The sequence below is a fragment of the Dermochelys coriacea genome, chromosome 10 (genome assembly GCF_009764565.3).
Source record: "Dermochelys coriacea isolate rDerCor1 chromosome 10, rDerCor1.pri.v4, whole genome shotgun sequence".
In the NCBI taxonomy this organism is placed as follows: Eukaryota; Metazoa; Chordata; order Testudines; family Dermochelyidae; genus Dermochelys; species Dermochelys coriacea.
Window position 1 is genome coordinate 66,786,996 of NC_050077.1, and position 26,452 is coordinate 66,813,447.

The window sequence follows — 26,452 nt, forward strand, 5'->3', positions numbered from 1 at the left end:
ATATTCAGTACAAAAGATTAAAACTTTACTCTCTTATTTATCAGGAGCTGTAACATCTAAAGATACCTCAACTCATTAGCTTCTTCTGCTTTCATATTACATGATCTTATAAAACTCTTTAAAAAGAAGCCAGTGGAACAGATTCTTGTTGTCAGTTGGAAGAAACGTACATGGGGTATTAAACAGCGGCATCTTTCTTTTCTTCTATTGTCTGTGGCTTGTAAATTGGCTTGGGTACTAAGGTTCAGATTTTGGTTTTCCATTAATAAAATAACCTTACAGTACTTTGCAGTCAAAGCACAGGGACATTGTTGGAACTAATGGCAGTTCTGACCTTGTTTGTTTTTTTGAAGCAACTTGTTAAAAGTTGTTAAATACCCTCTCACTATTTCCTTGCTTACCTTATCTGTATATAAATGAGACAGTTTTAATTTAGTTCTGCTGGATAAGTAGAGGTACATTTACCTCAGTAATAGTCTTTGAATAAGTAATTCGTTTACCATTCTCCCCTCCTCTTCCCCTCCGTATCTCCTTCAGGTTGGATCCCTGGAACAGGCTATGTTGGATGCCCTTGTGATGGATCGAGTTGCATTTGTGAAACTTCTTATTGAAAACGGAGTAAGCATGCACAAGTTCCTTACAATTCCCAGGCTGGAAGAGCTTTACAACACAGTAAGTTAATGACAATTGTAGAGAATTTTATATACTGTATTCAATTTATAAAGTCACAGCTGTAAACTTGTCATAATTAGAAAAATTTGTGAAAATAGCTGTTAGAAAACTCTTGCTTTGTATGCCTACTTATTTTTAAAGATGACCTAGAAACATTGTTTTCATGGGCATTTATTCCATATATTTAACTACTTTACTAGGTGATCATACTAACCGTAGGTGCAACATATAACCATGTATTTCTATGGTGATCCATTATAAAAGAACTAAGTTTTAGGCATGCACTGAAGGAGATAAGAACATTCTGAGTGTCAGCATTTGACAGCTAATCAGTACAGGAAGCCTTGAAACTCACTGGTTATCAAAGTTGCATGCAGGAGTCCCTGTGACCCAAGATGAGGCACTCATGGAGGACAGCCATCTAATGAAAGAAACAACTTTTTATGCTTTTTAGCAGTTAATGTGCTTTACATCTTCAGAGTATTTTTACAAACCCTATGGTAACTATATGACAGTTACTTTTGGATCTTTCAAGGGAAATTAGAGGGTATAAATAATTTGAATTTTGTTTTAGAAAGCACAAAAATAATCTTTTTCTGTAAAAAGAAAAGGAGTACTTGTGGCACCTTAGAGACTAACAAATTTATTAGAGCATAAGCTTTCGTGAGCTACAGCTCACTTCATCGGATGAAAGCTTATGCTCTAATAAATTTGTTAGTCTCTAAGGTGCCACAAGTACTCCTTTTCTTTTTGCGAATACAGACTAACACGGCTGCTACTCTGAAACCTTTTTCTGTAAGTGAGAGGTATGGTCTAGTGATTAAAGCAAAGGATTAGGAACTAGGAGACCAGGTTCTACACCCGATTCTGTAAATAGTTTAACTTTGTCCAAAAAAAAAAAAAAAAATCTGTACCCAGTTTCCTCATCTGTAAAATGTGAACAATATTTATCTTTATAAAGCACTCTCAAAGTAAAAGATACTATATAAAGGCAATATACTATTGCCATATGTAAATAAATAGTTAACAATTAATATTTGTTAAAGTGTTTAAATAGTTAATATATAGCATTTCACACTTTTAAGTGAATTGTACAGAGATGATTTCACACACTGCTGATGTACAGCCACTTCTGGGATGGAGCATGGCAAATGTTCTAACAGCAACGCTATACAGCAGTTTAGGAAATGAAGACTGTTGTATCAAAGTAAAAACTACTTTTACTTAGTAACTTACCACATGACAAATTCTTTTACTCAATTATTTTCATTTTTAAATTCTGTAAACATGAATGGAATTGATTTCTGTGGTTTAAAAGAGCTAAAAAGTAAAATTATACATAAAATTTTACAAGAATCCATACATTGATGAGTGGTGGTCCATTCTGTGGATGTGAGACAAGAGCTACAGTACATTGACCTGATCTTTCTCTCGTGCGCTCTCTCTCTCTCTCTCTCTCTTACAAAATCAGAAAGGAAAACCAGAAACAAAGGGAAAATGCTTAACACATAGTATTGCTAGATGGTGGACTATTTGTATCTGATGGTTGCTAACAGTTTAGAGAGACAACTTCTTTGATTAAGGTCAATATGCAAATATCAGGTTTTTGCTTTTGCTTCCATGTTTTCATGTCAGTCTTGCATATTTACGATTACTTACAATTTAACTGTCCAAAATTCTGTCTTTTTTCTTTGTGTGTGTGTGTATGTAAAGAAACAAGGCCCAACTAACCCAACACTCTTTCACCTTGTTCGGGATGTCAAACAGGTATGCTTTAAACTTGTATCAAACAACAGTGAAATAAGATGTTTTGCTAGCAATTTAAGTCTTAGTGTTTTAGACTGTTAGGTTTATTTTAATATCAACAACAATTAGCCAATCCTAATTGTATTAATTACATATGAGTATCTTAAACCCAGATTTTGAAAGAACATACAGTCAGGTGGGATGGGAGAATTGATTCTGAGAAGTAGATGATATTACTGTGGCCACACTGAAAGCATTTTCACAACAGTTTTGGAAGGATGATCTGTGGAGATAAGTTAGTAGGTGTATACCTATAATTAAATAATCAAGGGTAAAATTTTCAAAAGCGCTTAAGTAAAATCAGTGGGATAATAAAATTTTAGTCCAAGCAAAACTCCAGATCCACAGGCCTTATGCCATCTGATCGTTAATTTAAGACTCGTCTGCCATTGCAGCAACAGTAGTGAAATAGTATTCTAGAGCAATATGCAAAGGAAAATGGATGAGGATCATCCTAGTCAGCTACCTTTTTCAGCCATCTCCTTGTTTGAGTCTTGTGGAAGAGTCTTGAGCCTGATGAAGAGGAAACTGAACTAGGATTAGTTTTTGTTCTGTAAGATTCTGTTCCCAAAAGAGAAGATGCTAGTACTACAAACTGTTAGTTTCCATTTGCAGTAAGCACCATCTTCAGAGAGTTTTAGGCAAAAGAAGACTGACTGTTCCTAGTCTAAAGAAAAGGAGTACTTGTGGCACCTTAGAGACTAACAAATTTATTAGAGCATAAGCTTTCGTGAGCTACAGCTCACTTCATCGGATGCATTCGGATGATTCATCGGATGATGAAGTGAGCTGTAGCTCACGAAAGCTTATGCTCTAATAAATTTGTTAGTCTCTAAGGTGCCACAAGTACTCCTTTTCTTTTTGCGAATACAGACTAACACGGCTGCTACTCTGAAACCTGTTCCTAGTCTGTTACCCTTTTAGTGTCCAATTTTTCTTCCCTCAGAGATTGAATTACAGCAATAGTTAAATAGGGCCCAGTCTTGTAAAATCTCTGGGTAGAACTCCATTGATCTTAGTAAGAGTTCTGCTTGCAGAGTCACTATGGATTGGACCAGTAGTAAAGCTAGTATCCAAGGAGCATGTTCTATGAGGCAGAGCTCCCATTCTTCTTGTCAGATGTGGAGCTTGCCAATGTCATTTGCAGCAGCCTCATCAGTGGAGTGCAGAGCCCTCAGACCACCATCCAATCTTGTCAGAGGGCAGTTGTCAGTGATGTGTGACATTGTCTGTCTTTGGCCACAGCTGCAGGTGGGATCCTCTTGTTGGCCCCAGGTATGAAATCTGGCTGCACATTGACCCAGTTCTTTTGAAATCAGTTCAGAAAAGCCCAGGAGTGGCATGGAGACGAGTTTCTGATGTCAGCTGCAGTCCACTGGTTGGATCATTAGTTTTGCAGAGAAATCTGGACAGGGTAAATGAGCCCACACTGGTGCCTCAACAACAAGTGCACTCTTGGATGGTCAAAGAGATCTCTGCATAGTGGTAGGCTCAGGTTTTCCCTCATCTTCTCAACCATTCTGGCCATAGCATCCTTATGACGAATGTGTGCGGGAGTGACGATGCTTAATACGGGGAGCCATGGTACTGTTGTGGGTCAAATCGTCCCAGTTACAATGCACATGGTTGAGTGTAGTTGTGTGTCAACCAACTTGATGTGAGACTGATCGAGTCAGACCGGAGTATTGTATTATGGTACAAAGTAACAGAAGGCTAAAACAGATAATTGAAGCATTTGAGCATTTGCTCCCAGTGAAGTGCCAGCCAATTTGCTTGGAAGGAATATGCTACCTCACCTTCATCATGTTTTGCTCAGACGGTTAGGATAAGTGAGAGATCTATGTAGGATTACTCCTAGGTAGACTGGATGGGATTCGTATTTCAAGTGGTGTCCATTGAGAAAGATATTCGGTTCTGGGACTGCTCTGGTGTTGTAAAGATGGAACATACTGAAAAGTGTCTTGGTCATACATGGAGGATAGGTCCATCAATGGCGTCCCTAGCCTCTCTTTGCCAGAAGCTGGGAATGTGCAATGGGATGGATCACTTGATTACCTGTTCTGTTCATTCCCTCTGAAGGACCTGGCATTGGCCACTGTCTGAAGACAGGATACTGGGCTAGATCGACCATCAGTCTGACCGAGCATGGCTGTTCTTTTGTCCTTGGTTGTAAATGCCAACCACTACAGTGATTGGCCATCTTAATCAAGTCCGTGTTTAGGGCATATTCAAGTTCTGGCAACTGCTTGGACATCTAAGGCAAATGCCATCTGGTATGTGAACTTGCAGGACCGGGGAAACAGAAGGTTGTTTGTGTACAGGTTGAAAAGTGTCGGGGCCAGCACAGAACCTTGGGGTAGACTGTTGGTTTGTCTTTTCCAAGCACTATTTCTGTCTTCCACATACACTTGGAAACGTCTGTTGCAGATTAAAAGGTCAACAAAGTTGACTACCCATGCTAGGAGTGCTCTTGACAATTTGACTAAGAGTACCATGTATCAGACTGTGTCATATACTGCTTTCAGGTGCAGAAATACAACTCCCATTTTCAGTTGTTGTTGTTTTAAAACTGTTTTTAGTGAATGTTGTCAAAGCTAGCATTTGATCGCAGGTGCTCTTCTCCCTCTGAAAGCCTGCTTGCCAAATGCTGAGAATTGACTCTTCCGCGCAACTCCCCAGAAGTGAAGACACTCCAGCTCTGTGAATGTCACGGACGACAGAGATATAGTTCGGTATCTTGCAACATTGTGGGTCTTTCCCCAGTTTCAGGAGAGCAGTGACTTTTGACATGTCTTCATAAGTTACTCTTTGTTGACCATTCGTGTGAAGAACTGTGCCAGCCACTGATGAAGCACCTTGGTACTCATGTTTAGGAGCTCTGGCAATATGTTGTCATAGCCAGCAGCAGTGCTGCTCTTAATATCAGAATTTTGTCTAACTCTGTGGCTGTGGACGGCTCTGTTTTGCTGAGTGATGTTACTTCGATGGGACTGATGCTATTCGTCATGGACTTGTTGTATGACATGCTTCTTATTTGGGTTGTTTGACACATTCACCAGATGGCTGGCAGCTTGGTTTGGTGTGACAGGTGGTTCAGCTTAGGGCTGCTGATCTGCACCAAGATGACCAATCAAATTCCAACGTTTCCCATTTGAGTGAGTGACGTTTAAATTCCAAATCATCTCATCCCATTGTGCATGTCTGGCAGCATCCAGTGACCTGATTAGCTGATCAGCAATATCTGGATCACCACAGGATTCACAATGACTGAGCAGTTTAGCACATTCAACATCAAGGCATGGTATGTAGACTGGATGGTGGCCACCTAGTATGGACATGCAGGCAGCTTTGAAAATGTCTTTTTGGAGTCGACCGAAAGTTTCGTTGACCAGAATGCTGTGTGATGGTATGGTGATGACGCTTTTTACTAGAGCATCTGTGTACTTCTTCCAGTTTGCCTTCCTGGAGTTCTGTTTCTATTTGTTAAAGGATCTAATGACTGGGAGTTGTGGATGTGCCGATGTGGATAATGAAAGGTTTGTGTTGGCTATGTGGGAGGTCTTCTAAGACCAGACATGATGCAAGTTGGGAGTGACTATCCACAGATGACACCCAGTTCAAATCAGGAAATATTCATGAGACCATCTGACTGAGTGGAAGGTGCCTCCTTGCTTTGCATCCTGGATGAGGGCAAGATCATTGTTAGATGCCCACTCCACCAGTTAGCATCTGATGCCAGGTATCCCCAGTCAGGATGGTGGCTGTTGAAGTCACCTACTTAGACACCTGGGAGTGCTATTCTTGGCAGAACTTACTGGTCCCAGTTAACATTCACTGGCTTGTAAACATTTGCGATTTGGAAACCTCCCACCTGAATCATATCGCAGGTACTAGCAGATGTAAGTGGAGCTGCATCTGAGGTGTTTCACTGGATCTAAATAGAGTGGCTGTGTTTGCCATGTGGGGTGTGGAACAGCAGGTCAAAACTGATTATCTTGAAGCACCTTACATCTTGCAGTGGCAATGTGCATCTCTTGTTGGCAGATGATGTCAATGTGCTGCATTTGGCTGCTGACAATCTCTCAACACTGAGCTGCAATACTCTCCGGGCTAGCCCAATGTCTCAAATGTTAGGGGAGAGGAGGAGGAATTGCAACAGGAAAGTTGGCTTACAAGTCACAGAGATTCAGCCCTAGAAAGGACTTTGAATGCAGTCCACTGGTTGGATCATTAGTTTTCCCATTATAAACTGGGTACTCATGGGATGTGCAATGAGAATTCTGATCTATTGCTCCCAGAATCCCACTGAAGTTAATAGATGTTTCACTGTGAGGTAAGGGTCTTCCATAGCCTTAACTTAATCCATGGAGTCTCATTAGAAGTATAACTTGGCTCTAGCTGGCCAACACACTTGGTATCCCTGAAGTAGTGTAAATGAGGGGCTTGAGAACTAGCATAACAATAAGATAAAGGCACTGATCTTTTGGGGCAAGTCCTGCTTATCCTTATCCTTCCATCATATGTATAATCTCTAGCAATTTTGAAGACTCTAGGCAGTGAAACCAATTGGGGGGGAGCAGAAGGGCCTAACACAGGATTTCTAATTGGTTGGGCAAGGTCATGACTAGGAGATTAGTATATGATGTATTCCTATTCCACCCTAGTTCACTGCCTGCTGAGGGAAGGAGAGACTAGAGCAGGAATCTTCCACTTCAAGCCATAGAGGGGCAGAAAAGATACCATCACCCATATTCACCCCCAACACCTTCTCTTCTAACCTCACCCCCACAAAAAAAAACAAAAAAACAACCCAAAACAAATGTTAATGGAACTTCCATGGGAAAATACTTTTGTGTTTAAGTTCCAGAATTTGGAAGAAAATTGCTGATTATTATGAGGAATATAAATGGATTCTAGACAACTTTAAAGATGTGAGATACACTCGCAATGCAAAGGCTTATTGAAGCAAACAAATGATGCTGCTGTTTGGATCCTCTTGACAGGAAAGAATAGAGCCTCTCTAGCAAACTCCTGTCCTTCCAAGGTCTGCAGTTGTATCAGTCATGTCTCATTGTCACACAGCTTGAAATGTTTGAATCTAAGCTGCTTGAATCTAAAAACGATCTTTCTAAAAAGAGTATTTTCTGTTTCTTCCTCCACAAAACGTTAGGTTTTCAGCTTTAACTTATTTTGGCTGTTTAAATGAAAATAGGTTAATAGCACTTGAGTTACAAAACCAAAAAATACATACAATCTCCAGGTGGAAAATTACTGTACCTGACAAAGTAGAATCTACTCTGCTTTGAAATAGTTTATATATTAAACCTCAAACAGGCTTTTAGAATGAAAGGCTTAACTCACTCGTTATCTGGAATAGACATACATGTAAAAGTGCTGTAAATAAGTTTAACTATGTTGTAATATATCTGCAACGCTAAGAGTAGTTTTATATTTCTAGGGAAACCTTCCTCCAGGATATAAAATCAACCTGATTGATGTAGGGCTTGTTATTGAATATTTGATGGGAGGAACCTACAGATGCACCTATACGCGAAAACGCTTTAGAGTCATATACAACAGTCTCAGTGGGAACAGTCGGGTATGTGGAGTTTGATGATGAGAAATTGCTTAAAATGCTTTACATTTAGGAAAACGTGTTTTAAAATGTCTAAACACCAACAACAGTTGACTGCTTGTGAAAATTATAGCCCAGTCTTGTAAATCTTTGTTATAGTCCATTAAGGGCAATGGGATTAGCTGTGTGATTAAGAATTACTCATGTGAAAAATATTTTACTATTTAAGGTTTTAGCTACCATATGGAGATCAAATTTATAATCAATGATAACCATTTCAACTACATAATTTTTCAATTAAATAGTCGTACATTCGCATTTGTATAGCTGTCTCATATTGTGTTTTTTATCTAAATGTGTTAAGAAACTTAAAAACAACATTTAACATCTTTTTTTTTTTTTTCTTCTTCTTCTTTTTTTTTTTACTTCCAGCGGTCTGGGCGTAATCCTTCAAATAATACTCCTCAACTGCGTAAAAGCCATGAGCCTTTTGGTAACAGGGCAGATAAAAAAGAGAAAATGCGACATAATCATTTCATCAAAACTGCACAGCCTTACAAACCAAAGGTAAGTTTGTGTCATAAGATTTCACCATTTTTTGATTGTAAATTCTTCAAGGTAAGAACCTAGAGTGAAATCCTAGCCCTACTGAAATTTGTGGCAAAATATAGTCAATAGATCCTCTGACTTCATACTTTCCTGTAAACTGCTTAGCCCATTGCAAGGGCTATATAAATAATGCATTTATTTTATTTTCAATATTATTTATAAGCAGTGGTATTTAAGGGCAAAAAACTCATCCTTGGTGTAACATCACTGAACACAGTTACAACAGGGATGAATCTGTCCCATTGAAACTACCTGCATTAGTAAAATGAGCAGGATTTGGCTCTAGGTTAGTAAAAAAAAACTATTAACAATGACAGGTTTCAGAGTAGCAGCCATGTTAGTCTGTATCTGCAAAAAGAAAAGGGGTACTTGTGGCACCTTAGAGACTAACAAATTTATTTGAGCATAAGCTTTCGTGAGCTACAGCTCACTTCATCGGATGCATCCGATGAAGTGAGCTGTAGCTCACGAAAGCTTTATGCTCAAATAAATTAGTTAGTCGCTAAGGTGCCACAAGTACTCCTTTTCTTGTTACCAGTGAGTTTCTTTATCCTACTTTAGGAATCTTTTTGTTCATTGCTTCTTTGTCCAATAATTTGCAAAACATATGGGCAATGTGTCCCAGATATAAGCATGAATTAGCAAGATTTAACTTGAGTTTTAAAAGGAAAACCCAGCTGACTTACAAATATGTTACACAGCTAGAAATGGTGATTGGTGCTCTATCACTGTCAACAGTACTTTAAATCTAAATTTGTTCTGATAAAATGTAATTTTCTAACCTTTCCTTTGTTTTTTTTTTTTAAAGATTGATTCAAGTGCTGAAGAAGGAAAAAAGAAAAGAACCAAAGATGAAGTCGTAGATATTGATGATCCTGAAACTAGACGCTTTCATTATCCTCTTAATGAACTCTTACTTTGGGCAGTGTTAATGAAAAGACAGAAAATGGCCCTTTTCTTCTGGCAGCATGGTGAAGAGTCCATGGCTAAAGCCTTAGTTGCCTGCAAGGTGTATCGTTCAATGGCATATGAGGCAAAACAAAGTGACCTTGTTGATGATACCTCTGAAGAACTGAAACAGTACTCCAAGTAATCTACTTTTCATCTTGTTAAATCTTTCTTATAATCCTTCTTATAACACTAGCAAAGTAGACATGAATAGAAAACATCTTTCCCCTTTCTGCTACTTGTTTACTTAGCATGCTTGAAGAACAAGGATCTTCTCAAAGTTATTAGATTGTATTCTAATACAAGATGCATATCAGCGCATTACTTATATTACTGTTGGCAAACCTGGTGTTTATATTAAAAGAACTTTGAGCACCTTGACAGAGATGCTTTTACCCTAAACTTATTGTATTACATATGTAGTGTTCATACATTTTAAGGAAAGCCATATGTACTGTGTGTGAATTAGTGTTCATTAGATAATGTAAGCACACCTATCAGATGACAAGGCAGATTGAAATTCCAACAATGCCCGGTATAGCCCATCCTCTTGCACTCGCAAGAATTTGATCATATGGGATATAGTCTCTTGATCTAGGGATTACCATGACACTGGGTGTTCTGTTCACCTCTAGGGATCCTCCTTGTGACTACATCTGGAGTTTAGCTCCACTCAGGTCTGATGTCCCCTTCTGCACGCCCTGCCATCTGTCTCACTCTCTGTGACTCAGAGTACTCTGTCTTTGTGGCTTGGCTTTCCAGCCAGGTCATTAAAGTCTTCCCCTTCTTGGATATCTAAGACTTTCCATACCAGTGGTCTAAGGCAGTCTTCTTGTGCATTGCCCTGATGGTACCACTTCCCCCGCTGGCTGGTAGGGGAACCAAGGCCCTTCCACTACTCCAAGTTCCAGTCCAGGGACCCTATACCTGGCTACTGCGGTCTGCTTTCTCTCAGACGTCCTTGTGTTTCCCGGGACTCCTTCCTACAGCTTCTGCCAGCTCCTCTCTCTGGATGTCCCAGCTCAAACTCCCTCTTCACAGAGAGTAACTGCAGACTACTGAACTCAGTAGCCTTGATCACACTTCCCTGCTCCCAAGGAGTGACTGCAAATTATCTCCCTGAACCCCCTTTTCTGCTGCCAACTTCTTGTCTTTATCCTACCCCTGTTGTTCCTTCTCAGCTGGGTGCTATCATTCAGGGAATTATTTAGGCCTCATGTGAGGGGAATTAGGTGGCCTAACTGGTTAGTTGGCCTCTTAGCCTCACAAACCACGTACAGGATGGTGTGAATTGAACACCCCCGCACATATCCCAGTTGTTGCAGTGGAAGAAGGGAACTCCTCAAAATCCCTGATACTTTGTATGAAAGAAGAAACTCTCCAGAACCTAAAATTGGTATTTTGGGTTTTTTTCCTTTTTGTAGTGAGTTTGGACAACTTGCAGTTGAACTACTAGAACAGTCCTTCCGACAAGATGAAACCATGGCTATGAAGTTATTAACCTATGAGCTGAAAAACTGGAGTAATTCAACCTGTCTTAAGCTAGCAGTGTCTTCAAGACTCCGCCCATTTGTAGCTCATACTTGTACACAGATGTTGTTATCTGATATGTGGATGGGAAGACTTAACATGAGGAAAAATTCATGGTACAAGGTAAACATCCTTACAATTCACTGTTAGTGTTAATCCTACCCGCCATTCTTATTTATTGTGTTTATGCTGAAGTGGAAGAAAAGTGTGTTGTATACAAAGTACTATTCCTATAAAACTTTTATCACTGTAACCCTTATTTACCTTAATAAATGTTGTGAAACTGTTCTACTGTAACTTTTTTAACTTAATCAAATCTGGACATGTTATTATAAACTCTTCTTTTGATGCTCTATTATCTTTTTAAATAAGGTACAGAAATGTAGAAGGCAGAAAACAGGCAAGTAGCCCTTAATCAGAGGCATATGTAGATTACTGTGAATACTAATCCACTACTAAAAATATAGTGGTGAAAAAAATTAACAACAGAAAATCCACTGTAAGAATACAATTTCATGTGCTTCTGCCTTCTACAGGCAGTAAGTAAATCTTCATGTAGAAATAAGCTTTTTACTTTTATTTCGGAGGCCCAGGATGAACAAATGGAGGGCATACAGTGGAACACTGGCACACAAATCTGCAGGATCAGGTGGTGTAAGTTTTCAGAATAGTGCACTAAAAAAAGTCATGCAGCTCTAATTAACAATTACAAGAGTGCATATCTATTATGGACATCATACTGAAAATTTATTCCATTATTTGGAGTAACAAAGGGGAAATCACCCCAAAAGTGCAACTTTCATACAAAACCTCTACAAGCATCATCTACTATGTGACCTACTAAAATCTTACATGCCAACTTATCTGTTTACCTCTCTTGCCTTGTAATGGACTAACTTCAATAAACAGCTATTTTATCTAGTACTTTTTATACATGTTTTAGACATCATGATTTTTCTACCGTGACTAGAAAAACTGACTCATGTACAGTTAACCATGCCCTGTCTCTAAGACTTCAGCCATGTTCTTGCCAAAATTAGGGGAAGAAGAAATGACCTATGAATTCAATTAAGCTGTAGCTCTCTGTTGTTTAATCTTGGAATACATTCTGTCCAGTGATGTTTAGTTTTGGAACCCACTGATTTTTTTTTTTCCTCAAGAATTTCATGGAACATTTTTTATATGCTCACACTTGGCCTGTAAGTTACATGTATAAATAACAAAAAATCTCTCTCCACCCCCATTTTTTTCTACCAACTACCTCACAAGGATAATTGGGATTATAAAATTATATTTTTACAGGGGATAGTCTGTGTACCAATATGCCTGACATTTTAATATGCTGACGTTAAATGGAAGTACATCTTTAAAATTGCTCATCTTCAATTCTTATAGGTGATACTGAGCATCTTACTACCCCCTGCCATACTAATGCTGGAATATAAAACCAAGGCAGAAATGTCCCATATTCCACAGTCTCAAGATGCACATCAGATGACAATGGACGATGGTGAAAACAACTTCCAGAATATAGCAGAAGAGATACCCATGGTAACATAAACAAACAAAAACCCAAAGAACAAAGAAGTATTTCTATACATAAATTCATAATCTATCCTTTTTATGTTAGGAAGTATTTAAAGAAGTAAGGATCTTGGACAGTACTGAAGGAAAACATGACATGGAGATGCCAACAAAACCAAAACGACTTCCAATTACACGAAAGTTTTATGCATTCTATCATGCGCCAATTGTGAAGTTCTGGTTCAATACGGTGAGTTTTTGAAGAACGTTGTGTAAAATGACATGCTCAAGACCTCTTTTCAAAAGTAGTTCATATTTACGGCTGGTTCTTTGACCAGCATACAGTTGTTACAAATAGCAGCAGAGTTTAACTGCTCTTGTCCTTCTAAAACTATCTTCCTAAGAAATGAGACTCACTGGAGTCTTAGAAGCTGGCTGGTGCATACACAGTGTGCAAAATATATTATACTTACTCTTCACCCTATTTGTCCTGATATGTCCTCCTCCTGCAAGGTAACTCAGGATGAATACTTAGCACTCAGATTTATTTTATTTTGGTGTATTATTTTGCCTCATCCAGTTTAGCAGACGGTACATAGTTGTTCATTAGTCTAATTTATTTATTTTAGATAATTTACATAAATTTGTATTTAACATCCTAAATTATTGTAGATTATTGTTACTTTTTTCTTTTGCTCTTGAGGGATATATAAAGCCAATATACAATATTTTTCCCATTTACTGGCATTTACTATCCTTGTCTCTGTAAGCAAGTACTGTTTCCTACTTACTGTTTTGTGCACACTATATCTGATCAGATTATCAAAAATAATCCACATCCATTTGAAAATAAATTGTGTAACTATATAAAGATAACATATTTGCTTACTTGCTTTTTTTTTAGTTGGCATACATAGGATTTCTGATGCTTTACACATTTGTAGTCCTTGTAAAAATGGAAGAAATACCATCAGTTCAAGAATGGATTGTTATAGCTTATATTTTTACATCAGCTGTTGAGAAGATTCGTGAGGTATGTTTTTGTAATCTCAATTGTGTTCTAAATTACTTCACTAATGTCAAGTAGAGCAGTTTGCTTTAAATGGTCTTTATCAAAAGATAAGGTAAGTGATGCAGATTAAAAGTATTATAGAGCACTTACTAATATCTGTATTTTAAACTATTTTATTTTATTAAAGGCATTATGATATCTCCTTTATATAACAAATAATTTACTACAAGAATCAAATCCCTTGTCACTCAAAAAAGGCTAGTGGATTTGGATGTGGTATATTTTGAGCAATCATACTGAAGTACCATTAAAAATATGAAAATGAATGGTCTTTCAGCATTGGTGCTGAAACACCTTTTTTCTACAAGGGGTAACCTCAGAGCAGAGCTGAGATTTTAAAAAATGTGCATGGTATTGTGCATAGACTCTCAATAAAAGTACACACAATTGACCAGTTAGCCATCAAACTGATACATTTTAATGTGGAATTGTGGTTGTACATGCAGTTGTGGTAATCGCATATGTATATCTAAAAATCTGGACAGTAAATATTTTTATATTAAGGTTTATCGATTTAACATGGAAGCATGCTCAAACATGCTGATAAAAATTTTATTTACTGATAAAATGTTCAGATGGTTCAATGGTCTTGATATGAGATAAATATGCAGATACCTTATTTTTTTTTTCTTCTCCTTAATGTAGATCTTTATGTCAGAGGCTGGGAAAATTAATCAGAAGATTAAAGTGTGGTTCAGTGATTACTTCAACATTAGTGATACAATTGCCATTATTACTTTCTTCATTGGGTTTGCACTAAGATTTGGAGCAAAAGGGAACTTTGGTGACAATACCTACAGAGAAAATTATGTTTTTGTTGCTGGAAGAATAACATACTGCCTAAATATTATATTTTGGTATGTGCGTTTACTGGATTTTCTAGCTGTAAATCAACAGGCTGGCCCTTATGTGATGATGATTGGCAAAATGGTAAGTTTTGTTTTATTGAAAACGTACCTCTTTGTCTCACTGCATCCATTTATAATTTTTTAAGAATCTATTTAGAAAAAGGCTACATTATACTGAGGTGATTTCCCATAAATCTAAATGTGCAAATGTGTTAATTTAAGATATAATTTCTGTTCATGGATCCTCAGAACAGTGGGGGATAAGAGTAGCTTCCCAAACATTTGGTTATAGTCTGATATATCTGCCCTTCTGATATATAGAAAATCCATTTTGTTGAATAGGTGCCATTATTCCTCTTCTTTTACAAACATCTCTCAGAAATGAAAGATGTGGAAACTGGAGAGTATTTGTAAGTTCCTCCTCTACCCTGCTCCTAAATCACTTTTATACATGTGTCAGAGATTTGAACTGAAGAAAAGGCAGCAGTCCTTCCATCTAGCTTCTTTTCTTTTGTAGGGTTAGGATGATACTACTCTTATTCTTTTGGGGTTTCTTGGAAATCTGTATATTTAATGCAGTAGTTCTTTTTCCATATCAAAACCTCCCATGCACTTATCAATATGGGAAGGGAAAGATGGTTGTGACCCACAACATGGGAATCTCTGCTTTATTGCTAACTGCCTTACTGACCTTATTCCTTAAAGGAAAGAGACATTCTATTTATTTATGGAATCAAAAGGATTTTGAAGCATTTAAAGCATTTAAATCAGCGATTCTCAAACTGTGGGTCGGGACCCCAAAGTGGGTCACAACCGTGTTCTAATAGGGTTGCGAGGGCTGGCGTTAGACTTGCTGAGGCCTGGGGTTGAAGGCAATGCCCAAGCCCCTCCCTCTTGCTTCTCATGGCTTTTCTTCTGAAACATGAGATCAGAGAGGGAGAATCACTTAGTCAGTACCCTTCTGTTTGTTTGTGTTCTCTTTCTCAAATTTGATGAGAAACCCTTTCTTTTATAGCCTTCAGCCCCCTTGTCAGGTGACTTGCTGATCAACCTCATCAGGTGATCAGAGACCTCTACCAGGTGATCTGTTACTTAGTTATCACCCCCTTGAGTTCAGATTTGAAAACTGGTTTACCCTGGATGGCAGCCTTCTATTTATCTCAAGGTGCTCCATTTAAACAGATAATCATCCAAGTTTAATGTCCTTCCATTGTTAGCCCTTTGTCACACCAGTCCTTGGAATTTTAGCCAAGATGGGGGTAATAAAAAGGCAGTAGGAAGGCAGAAACAGAGCTTTACACTCAAAATGGAGTTTGCAGCTTGATAAAGGTAAATATACCAAGTTTAGAATCTCAAATATATGTCATTAACTGTGCATAGGCAGATTCCCCAAATAATCATATCTCAAAGCAGATTTCCTTCCTCCTGATCAGACAGCATAAACTGAATTTTTTCAATACATTTCTTTTCTATAGCATCTGGAATTTACACAGAGTGTTAGGAGTTATGAAGGTCATCTAAATAACTCTGCCATAGTGAATAATGGAAATAAAATCATCTCTCTGTGAGATATATATGAACTGATGGATAATAGAATAGGAACTAGGGGAGTAAAATGTATGCACTGATATTGGGCTTAACCACATGAGTTTGAGATTAAAAACATCTGCTTTCTTCCTTAAAAATGGCTCTCCCAATGTTTGGATTCCCCAATTCCTCCTTTTCTCCCCTTCTTTTCCCTCCCCCCTCCCCCCCCCCGCCTTCTGCAAAAGAAACTCTGCTTGTTGCTCCGTAATCTAGTGCATGAGACCTGGTTCTATTTCTGTGTCACTCTCATTTTCCGAGCTTGGGAAAACTGTACCTACACTGTGTTTAGCCTCAGAGAGTGTAGGAGGGAGGAGTTGTAGAGGGGAGTATATCATGTTCATAAAAATTGGTAGCTACAGTAAATCAGCGTTCCAAGCTGCAAGAGCATACAATAGTTTGGTGGAGGAAAAACTGAAGATGAAGGTTTGTGGTCTTGGGCTGAGTTTTAGCTGGCTGAATCCTCTAACCCCATTATAAATTCCTCAAAAACTGCTTAAAATTGAAAAATGCACAAAATTCCTTAAGCTTGCATTAGAAATTGCTGCTATAACTGAATAAAAGCTTGCTTTAATCGTTTGGAAGCTGGGTATACTTCAGTGCTGGTTAATATTTTAAAAATAAAAAGAATTAAAATAGTATGTCAGACTGCTGCAAAACTGAATTGTATGTTTTATTCTTTCTCGTTTAAGGAGTAAGTATGATAAATCCTTATCCTCAGTTTGCTAACCCCCAAATCTGTTTATATATAGCTACACATAAAGTTAAATATTGATACATTTTGGAGATAGTTATTATACAAGTGTTTTGAAACAATAATTGCCAAAGCTTTTATTTGACTTTTTGAGTTTCTTAACTTGAACTTTTTTTAAACAGGTGGCCAACATGTTCTACATTGTAGTGATTATGGCACTTGTACTGCTTAGTTTTGGTGTTCCCCGGAAGGCAATACTCTATCCTAATGAAGCACCATCTTGGACTCTTGCTAGAGATATTGTGTTTCATCCATACTGGATGATTTTTGGTGAAGTTTATGCATATGAAATTGATGGTAAGATGATGCAATTTTAGAACAATTTATGGAAACTCTCAAGGATTAAGGATATTTTTTTTTCCAGATGCTGATAGCCTGAGGTGTGTTGATGAAACACGAATTTAGTTAGTTGTATTGGATTACCTTTTCTTCTTGAGGTATACCCATTTAAATCCCAGATGTCCAAATGTAGGGAACCCTGTGTCTTGCTTATGCTGAAAAAAGCTTAAACATGACCTAGAATGAGAACTTTTGTTCCTTTTTTGGCCAAAAGGGGAAGAGTCTTCCAATTGGGCTAAGCGTAGAGCTGTATTTATCCCATATGCAGCCATCATACAAAGATTTTGTTGCTGTGAGCTGAAAAAGCATTTTACTTAACTGATAAAGACCACTCAGTAACTACAGGATGCCTCTCTCTCCTGTAACTTTTTAAAAACTGTTACTAATTTTATTTTTTTAAAAGAACAAATTACAGGATAGATGCATAAAGCTGGTTATTGCACAGTCTTTGAGTGATTCTTTCAGCATCTATATCTGCTATAAGTATTAAAAGTCCTCTCTAAAAGAAAATATGGTCTCTGTGTTTTCTCACCAAAGTATGTGCAAATGATACACAAGTTAACCATCTCTGTGGACCTGGAACATGGCTGACCCCATTTCTTCAAGCTGTCTACCTCTTTGTACAGTACATTATTATGGTTAATCTCCTTATTGCATTTTTCAAGTAAGTATATTGTTACTTTCAGATAATTATTAATCTGGTGATAAGTACATAGCTAACTTGAATAAACTAACTAAAAATAGTTTGGTGGTCTGATGGCAGTGGAAGGCATTGCTGTTTGGTGGCTGTGTGTTCTTCAGATGCTGATCCTGATCCATTACTCTTCAGCACTGTAGGGACAGTCTGCCCAGCTCCTAGGGCAGAGGTATTGTGTTACACCCTCCTCGTGATGCTATGCTTTCTGAAAGCACTGTGTCCAGCCCAAAACTGCAGGGAGGCTAAATGTAACATAGGGGAAGGTAAGAGAGGGGGAATTTGAGGGCACCCCTGCCCTCTTTCTTCTCTCCTTTCCAAAAATAAAAAACAAAATTAGTTCTTGGGTTTATTGCTCCACTGGCTTAACTTCATAGCCAGAATGTTATTCCAAAGTACAAACGTTTGGTTGGTTGGTTGGGTTGTTGTTTTTTTTTTTTTTTTTTTAAATAAGCTTGGCTAGGGATAGCTATAGAGAAATTTTAAAATCAAATTTTGGTTATCTTTCTAATCCGTTAAAAAAACTATTTTGAAAAAGCATTTGTAATAGTACACAGCTCATTAAAACTGAAGACTTGCTTAATCCATGATTAGTAGGCCTGCTTCCAATTTGCAATAATTAGGGGGTTAGTATACCAGACCACATTAAAGATAAAAAATCAAATTTTTTAATTTGAAAAAATGAAATTTGACCTAAGTGAACTTCTTTCTGATGAAAGGGACCAAGCAGAATAGGATAAATGATTTCCCCCGCACCTCTTAACTACAAACCAGGCAATACACAGCGTGCAAGGTCTCCACAATCCCTGTCTCACTGTTGGGCCTGGAATATGCTAGCTTTACGCAAAAAGTTTATAGATCTGGCAAGGGATATTCAGTGCATCTGTCTGGGATCCTCCACTGGCAGGACTCTTGTGGAGTCCTGGCTGAAGTTTAAAAGCTGCTCTTCTCTGACAGAATGCCAGGACTACAACATTCTGTCCTGCCTATAGGTAAAAATTGCTGGCACAGCTGTCCTTGCAAGCACAGGGGAGTACAGTTTGCATTAACTCTATCTGGAGGCATGAAGCAAATCTATATTACTAATAACTTGAATAGCATGTTACAGGGAAATCATAATTCTTTCACTGAATTGACATATCTGAAGGCACAGTGAACTACAAACACAATGGTAGTGCCTTAGAGTCACATTGATGTTTTAATGTCGTTTCTTGTATTCTTGTTTTTACATGGTGGCAGAGCAGGGTGCCCTGTATAGTACTTTAAGAAATATGATCAATACTAAATAAAAGGTAAAATTTAAAAAAAAGTCCTACTTAAATATTACTTTTAAATTTCCTACTTTAACACTGCCTGGGGAACCTGTTGCAAATTAATGCAGTTCAATTAGCAATCAAAATTAATAAAAAGCAAAGATGGTAAATTGTAATGTCATTATATTTAACTTGATAAGCTTATTTCAATTTTATTCTTCATTAGTTTTCCAAATATACTAAGTTTACTAGTATACGATGAAGTCTCAGCAAAGATTTAATAGCATTGTTTTGTGTTCTTATGTTACTAGACAGTGAAAAAAGAGTGCCGTTTTTGTGTAAGTGTAACACGTATGGATTAGTAACATCCTGCTGTACTTTTGCAGAAACACTACCTGTAACAAGTCATTGTTGCTAGTTTATGCCTATACATGAAACAAATCTCCACAAGTTTTACATTTCTGACTTTACATCTGAATCTGCATACCTAACATTACAAAAAAAGTTTTAGATTGTCAAACTTATTTGACTTTAGGCTTTTTGCATCTATCTTAGTTCAAGAACACAATGCAGAATTTTATACTGAAAACTGGCATTTTCTCAGTTAATAAAAGTGGTCCTACACTTTTTAATTTTAATCATACACTTTTTAATCATACAAATTGAGCTTTATTTACACCTGTTAAGAAACTGCATATTTCAAATTTAAGAAATAAGATTAGATGGTATAATTTTTTTTAAATAAAGGGCAGGTGTGCTTTAGGTGGCTCAGACGGTGCTCTTACTACAGTAACTACTACAAGCAATGATTACGTTTATTGGGCCAGCTTGCACAAATTACTGGGATATTGTGTGTGTGTGTGCGTGTGTGTGTGCGCGCGCACAGTGAGCTGCACTTGTGCATGCAGACAGGATGATTGCATGTGCAACTCGCTAGTTAAACATTTAACTGATTGTGTGTTTAATCTAGTTTGAACATACAGTCACAACAAATATGCATGCCAACATGCATGCATTTTTGCCTTGCAGTTACAAAACTGCTGCTGCTTGTTCTATAATGCCTCAACAGCAGGTGAATAATTATTGTAACTATGACTAGATAGCTATTCCTTTCCCAGTGATCATCAGTTACATTATGATACTTAAATTTGTACAGTTGACTTATTCTTAGTGCATTACAGAAGGGATCCTAGAGATGAGAGGGTAAACATGCCCTCTGCTGTTTTCTCTCCACTGCTTCAGACCTTAGCATTTGTGAGACTGCTAAAATAGTGGTGAATTTTGGTGGTTAGTGTTGTCCATAAGAAACAGAATGAAAACAACGATTGGGCCATGAAGTCAGATCCTGATGGCTTCGTCGCTACCAGCTCAGTCTAGACAAACAAATAACCAATAGGCAAAATCATGTGATTATTAATATCCTGAGCACCATTCCCAAATACAGGAAAAGCTGTGTTATCCAGCACTTTACCAACCATAAAGCTCTTTAAACCGGCATTTCTGATAGTCATTGAAAGTCCAGTTTATAGTCTGGTCTGTGTGGGTCCCCAGAAGCAGTGACACATCCCTGCTGCTCCTAGGTGGAAGAATGGCCACAAGGGGTTCGGAGTGCAGGAGGGGATGTGGGGCTGGGGTGTGGGAGGAGATGCCGGACGTGGGCTCTGGAAGGGAGTTTGGGCATAGGATGGGGCTCGGGGCAGAGGGTTGGGGGGTATGGGAGGGGTTCCGGAGTGCTGGATCCGGGCAGCGCTCACATTGGGCAGCTCCACACAAGTGGCAACATGACCCAGCTACTCCTAGGCAGAGGCGCGGATAAGCAGCTCTGCGCGCAGCCCCTGCCCCGTGCGCAGCCTCCACAGCTCCCATTGGCCGAAAACTGCGGCCAGTGGGAGCTGTGAGGGCAGCACCTGTGGGCAGAGGCAATGTGCAGAGCTGCCTAGGAACAGCTGGGACATGTGGCTGCTTGCAGGGAGCTGCTTGAGGTGAGCACCGCACAGATCCGGCACCCTGCACCCCCTTCTGCGCCCAACCCTCTGCCCCGAGTCACCTCCCACACCCAAACGCCCTCGCAGAGCCCGCACCTCCTCCCACAGCCAAACTCCTTCCCTCTTAGTTACCAGAATTTTTCACTTGCACCGGGCCATTCCCCCAACATGTTGGGTATAAAAGGTTTTACTGTAATATCCTATAAGTTGAAAGAACAACTTGCTATATCGCGATAGCCTTCCCTTGATGCACTTCTAACTCCTAATTAAAAATTGAATGACTTTACTTTTGCAGTAAAGTTAAAATACACAGTTATGTACAATCTGTACATTTCCCTACAATTATGTCTCATATCTAAAATCTTTGTGTTAAAACACTTTTATGTTTCCCCCCCTTCAGCAATGTATATTTACAAGTAAAGGCAATTTCAAACATCGTATGGAAGTATCAGCGCTATCATTTCATTATGGCCTACCATGAAAAACCTGTCCTGCCTCCACCTCTTATTATTCTTAGTCACATGGCTTCCTTATGTTGTTGTATATGTAAAAGAAGAAAGAAAGACAAGACTTCAGATGGACCAAGTAAGAACAAATTTTATCCAAGCAATTATTAGTTTTTCTTGTTTTTCTATGATTAAAGTAAGTTGTCAAGAAAATTATTCTTTGGTTACTACTCTTCATTATAATGCAAAGAGAGCACAATATAATGTTCAATTCATTAATAATGAAGCAGGTAACTTGTTTATATTTTATTATCATTTAACTAATGTAAAGTGGTTGAGTTCTCTTGCATTCTGATAAAACGAATACCTTAAAAGAACTTTTTTTAAAAAAATACTTGTGAGAGTTAGTTTGTAAGTCCTTTTATGGAACTGAACCACAACTATTGTATCTGGCAATTTCTACTGCCATGTTACCAGTAACATTCTATGCCAAGCCTTAGATTTCAGTTCTGTCCCGTATCCATTAAAATAATCCTTCTGTTATTGCATTTGGAGTTAATATTGAGCACTAGTTAAATTGAGCACTAGATTCCCATTATATTGAAACTGAATGTGAAGTAGTAGACAACTAGGAGAAAATAGCTGCCTATTTGCGTGACACTGTAGGTAGGTAAAATAGTCCCTTGTCCTATTTATCAGTGTGTCCAATTTTCTGATGAGGGTCAATCTTTTTTTTTTTTTTCCTTCTTCTTCTTCTTCTTCCCATCCTGTTTACTGATTATTTTCATATATTTCATTATTTACTATCTTTTCACAGTCTTGTTTCATTTTGCTAGTAGTAGTTCCTTGTAAGCCCTGGTCCAGTTTTCCTGTTTTAAAGTAGTTTTAAAAATATTGACTTTATACAATGCTATCTTTCTACACTCTGCTTTAATTCCATTTAGATTTAAATAAATCTTGCAAAGACGTCTTACTTCCATGGTGTTTTGTAGTGTTGGTTAAATTTTTTTTTTTTTTTAAACAAAACTGTGTTCTGACAGACAATTGGGTTTTCAGTTAAACAAAATTTTTTCATGAATAGTATCTGCTTTCCTTGGAAAACTTCAACTTTTTTTTTAAATAAAAACACCCCAAAACCAAAAAGTTAATTTACCATGATGCACTGTGGCTAGGGGCTCAGCAAGAGCAGAGACCATGGTGTATTGTGGGAGATATAGTCTAGCCAGGGAGCTCAACCAAAAGAAGGGAATGGTAACATGAGGCACCCAAACTATAACTTCCATGAGGAACCTCAGTGGGATTTCATAATTGAAATTTTTGGTTTCCAACCAAAAAGTGTGTGTGTGTGTGTGTGTGTGTGTGTGTGTGTGTGTTTTCTGAAAATTTTCAGTTTTCAACTTTTTTCCCCCCTGTTAAAAATTTGAAGTTTTCCACCATGGGTAAAACCCATTTTTCAACCAGACCTAGAGAGCTAGGTAGCATCTTCATTTACCCTATCTCATTGATCAATGTGGCTACTTATTTCAAGCATTTGTGATGTATCGTAGCCTACTAATCTCCTGAAATGTTGCTTTCTCTTTTTTAGAACTCTTCTTAACAGAAGAAGATCAAAAGAAACTTCATGACTTTGAAGAGTTGTGTGTTGAGATGTATTTCAATGAAAAAGATGATAAATTCCACTCTGGAAGTGAAGAGAGAATTCGAGTCACATTTGAACGGTAGAAAATTTATGTAGAAACTTAAAAATTTAAATTAAAACCTGTTATCAGGAAAAGTACAATACATATAGCTGCATGTACAAAGTATTCATGACAATGTTGCATGACACTTTTTCTTGGCTACATAGAAATTATTACAGACTGTTTTATGCTGTCTATATTCCTGACACTTGCTAGTGCATAGCAGACTGAGACTTTGTCTCTTTAAAGAGGTCTTCTCAAATGTATTGGAATGGGTGTTAAACAATAGTACTGTAGGCAAGTTGCTGATGTGCATTTGTTCCTTGTTGCTTAAGTATGTACAAGTATCCCTTTTTCTACAACAATCCACTGAAATCAATTAAGCTACCCTAAAATTTACAAATAATACATTTTCCTTTCTCAAACTGTCAAAAAGAAGTATAGCAAAAGTATTTCTTCTTTACAGTTTGAGAATAAAAAGCTTACCTTTTATAATTTGATTTTTTTTAGGGTTGAACAAATGTGCATTCAGATAAAAGAAGTTGGTGATAGAGTCAACTACATCAAACGGTCATTGAACTCTTTAGATTCTCAGATTGGCCACCTACAGGATCTCTCTGCTCTCACTGTCGATACTCTAAAAACACTAACTGCACAAAAGGCTTCGGAAGCCAGCAAAGTCCATAATGAAATTACCCGGGAGTTAAGCATTTCAAAACATTTGGCACAAAACCTTATTGATGATAGTTCTCTCAGATCTTCAGTATGGAAAAAACACAACATCGGAAATGTGTTTGGTTCTTCATTTCCACAAGGAGACATCGAAAATAGTAATGCTTTATTATGTAACATTTCTATGCACAGTGTAAGAGATATTCAACATAAGACAATTGGTCAGGATTTAGCTCCAGTTTCCAGGGGGGAAGAACTAAACTTTCAAGAGGCAGTTTCCTCAGGCAGTGCCTTATTTCCAAGTGCTGTTTCTCCTCCAGAACTTCGACAAAGATTACAGGGTGAAGAGATCTCAAAATCCATTAATAAAAATAAAAAATTAGGCAATTCATCGAACAGCATGCCACATCTAACATCCCCAACAGCTAAATTATTTGTTAGCACTCCATCTCAGCCAAGTTGCAAAAGTCAGTTGGAATCTACAGCAAACAATGAAGCAGCAATTTTGTCTAAGACTACAGAAGGAGATAGTAACATAGAATTTGGTGCATTTGTGGGTAAGTATAACAAAGTAGATTGTGAGTGTCCTGAAGTCATTAGTAGCTGCTCTTATCCTCTTGCTTCTGGCTCTGCTTGCCTTGCTTTCACCCAGCCTTGTGTTGAAAGTGGAGGATACATTAATTGTGGTTTTATTCATGATGAAGATGACACTAATGATTACAACTGCAGCAGCAGAATTGATACATATGATGAGCAGTCTTCTGAGAACAGTATCCAAAAGTTATCCAGCAACCAAGCATCAACTGTAAACTGTAACCCAAGTGGGGGCTCACATGAAAAATTGAATGTTAAAGATGAAGTTTCCAAAAGCCAGCATGTTGAAGCAATGGAACCACCATATAGAGATTTAAGTTCTAACATCATTACAGGACTACTTCAAAAACTGTGGACCCAGTCAAAACCAGAAGGTTTGATTTACTAAGAATTGTATGGTATTTTGGGTTTATTCTGGTTGCAGGTGACTTTATTCTACCATTGTGCTTTGCTGTTTTGCTTTAAACCTTTCTATTTTCTCTAAACTGTATGGATATTTAACTTTAAAATTATCATTTCTTTATAATTCCGTCACATAGACAATATTTTTCAGACTACATTGGACAGCTATTGACAAATAACAGTTTCTTAACAATGTTAGCAGCTCTACAGCTCAGGTGAACTCTCATAGGACTAATTTTAAGGTCCTACTTTTTGCCCATGCGAAAAATATTGTCTATTTTTGAGAAATTGCAAAAGACTTGTTTTGGCTAATGGAATCATGAATAAATATCTTTGTGGTATCTGTGTCAAGCTCAGGGATCCTTACTATGCTATCCCCCTCAACACTTATGTGACCAGGATCTACCACTGTTATCTACAGTAACACTGTAGTAGTACGGTAGTATTTTGAAAACTTTCCAAAGTCCTTGTTTAATCCAACGTTACATGCTGCTTCAACTTTTACGTAACAGTAAAAAGGTGCATGTTTTTTATTAGACTCTTTATTAGACACTCTTTGATTAATAAAACAGTGGCAGATTCATTTCGAAAGAAGGTGTTGGTTTACTAACTAAATACTGTAAATTAGAGACCAAATACGTTAAATTAGACCAAAATACAAGTAGAGGATCACCGTCTTAATCTGTCAGGCACCTGTGCAAGTGTTATCTTGCAAAAGCAATTGACTATGGGTATCCTAAAACATATTTTCCAAGTGATATTTATTATTTAAAGTTAAGTTTTAAATTTAAACGAGGTGTATTCTGATGCCATAATGTTTAGGTGCTCAAAAAGTAATATTTTTTTGACTTGTAGGCAGATGGCAAGGCATTTAATTGTGTAATCATTAACAGGGCTCATTATAACACAGAAAAACCTTTATACTTTATTACTTTGTGGTGGTGTTTTTTTTTAAAGCAGAAAACACAAAGGATTTGAAATCTGACCGTATAGCTCAGTCAGGTCTTTAATTAAATGTACCACAGCACTAATAAGGTTAAGTATTAATTATACTTATTTTACTTGAGCCATGCCTTCATTATATGGTCCTTTCTATTGTGGAATTTAGAATATATTCTTCATCCATAATATACATGTTTTACAGAAATTCAGATACGGTGTAGCTTTATATTGTCAATCAATTATATTTGTTTTCATTATAAAACCATGCGCATTGGTGGAATTCTGAAAATATTTCCTGTAACTATTAGGATGAAGTGTATATTTTAAAAACCTACCACAGGAAACTATGCTCTTTCTATACTTTTCACATTTATGTAAAAATAGTGAGACTCAGAATATCAAATAAAATGGTATATGGAAGTTACCTCTGAAACTAATCTAATTTATTTTCTTGAAGGAGTAATATTTTTAAATTGTATGGATTTTATTCCTATACTTTTTAATGTAGGAAAAGCAACAGTTCC

The 26,452-nt window shown here is 37.5% G+C and overlaps 1 protein-coding gene across 5 annotated transcripts in view; it reads left to right on the plus strand.

The window, feature by feature from the left end:
* The window catches only part of TRPM7 (transient receptor potential cation channel subfamily M member 7), a 114,614-nt gene that overhangs the window by 61,703 nt on the left and 26,459 nt on the right, over positions 1-26,452 (plus strand). For 4 of the 5 annotated variants that reach the window (XR_006274781.1, XR_006274780.1, XM_038419651.2 and 1 more), the window contains exons 12-26: positions 538-672; positions 2,386-2,439; positions 7,937-8,077; positions 8,486-8,620; positions 9,471-9,751; positions 11,035-11,263; positions 12,536-12,691; positions 12,771-12,914; positions 13,569-13,697; positions 14,382-14,666; positions 17,045-17,219; positions 17,799-17,925; positions 21,594-21,778; positions 23,225-23,357; positions 23,829-24,547. Coding sequence is in view for 3 of the 5 variants with exons in the window: in XM_038419651.2 (XP_038275579.1) it covers positions 538-672; positions 2,386-2,439; positions 7,937-8,077; positions 8,486-8,620; positions 9,471-9,751; positions 11,035-11,263; positions 12,536-12,691; positions 12,771-12,914; positions 13,569-13,697; positions 14,382-14,666; positions 17,045-17,219; positions 17,799-17,925; positions 21,594-21,778; positions 23,225-23,357; positions 23,829-24,547 (3,028 nt within the window). In the remaining 2 variants the exon portion in view is untranslated. The remainder of the gene's footprint in view (positions 1-537; positions 673-2,385; positions 2,440-7,936; positions 8,078-8,485; positions 8,621-9,470; positions 9,752-11,034; positions 11,264-12,535; positions 12,692-12,770; positions 12,915-13,568; positions 13,698-14,381; positions 14,667-17,044; positions 17,220-17,798; positions 17,926-21,593; positions 21,779-23,224; positions 23,358-23,828; positions 24,548-26,452) is intronic. The other variant, XM_043493873.1, reaches the window with a different exon arrangement.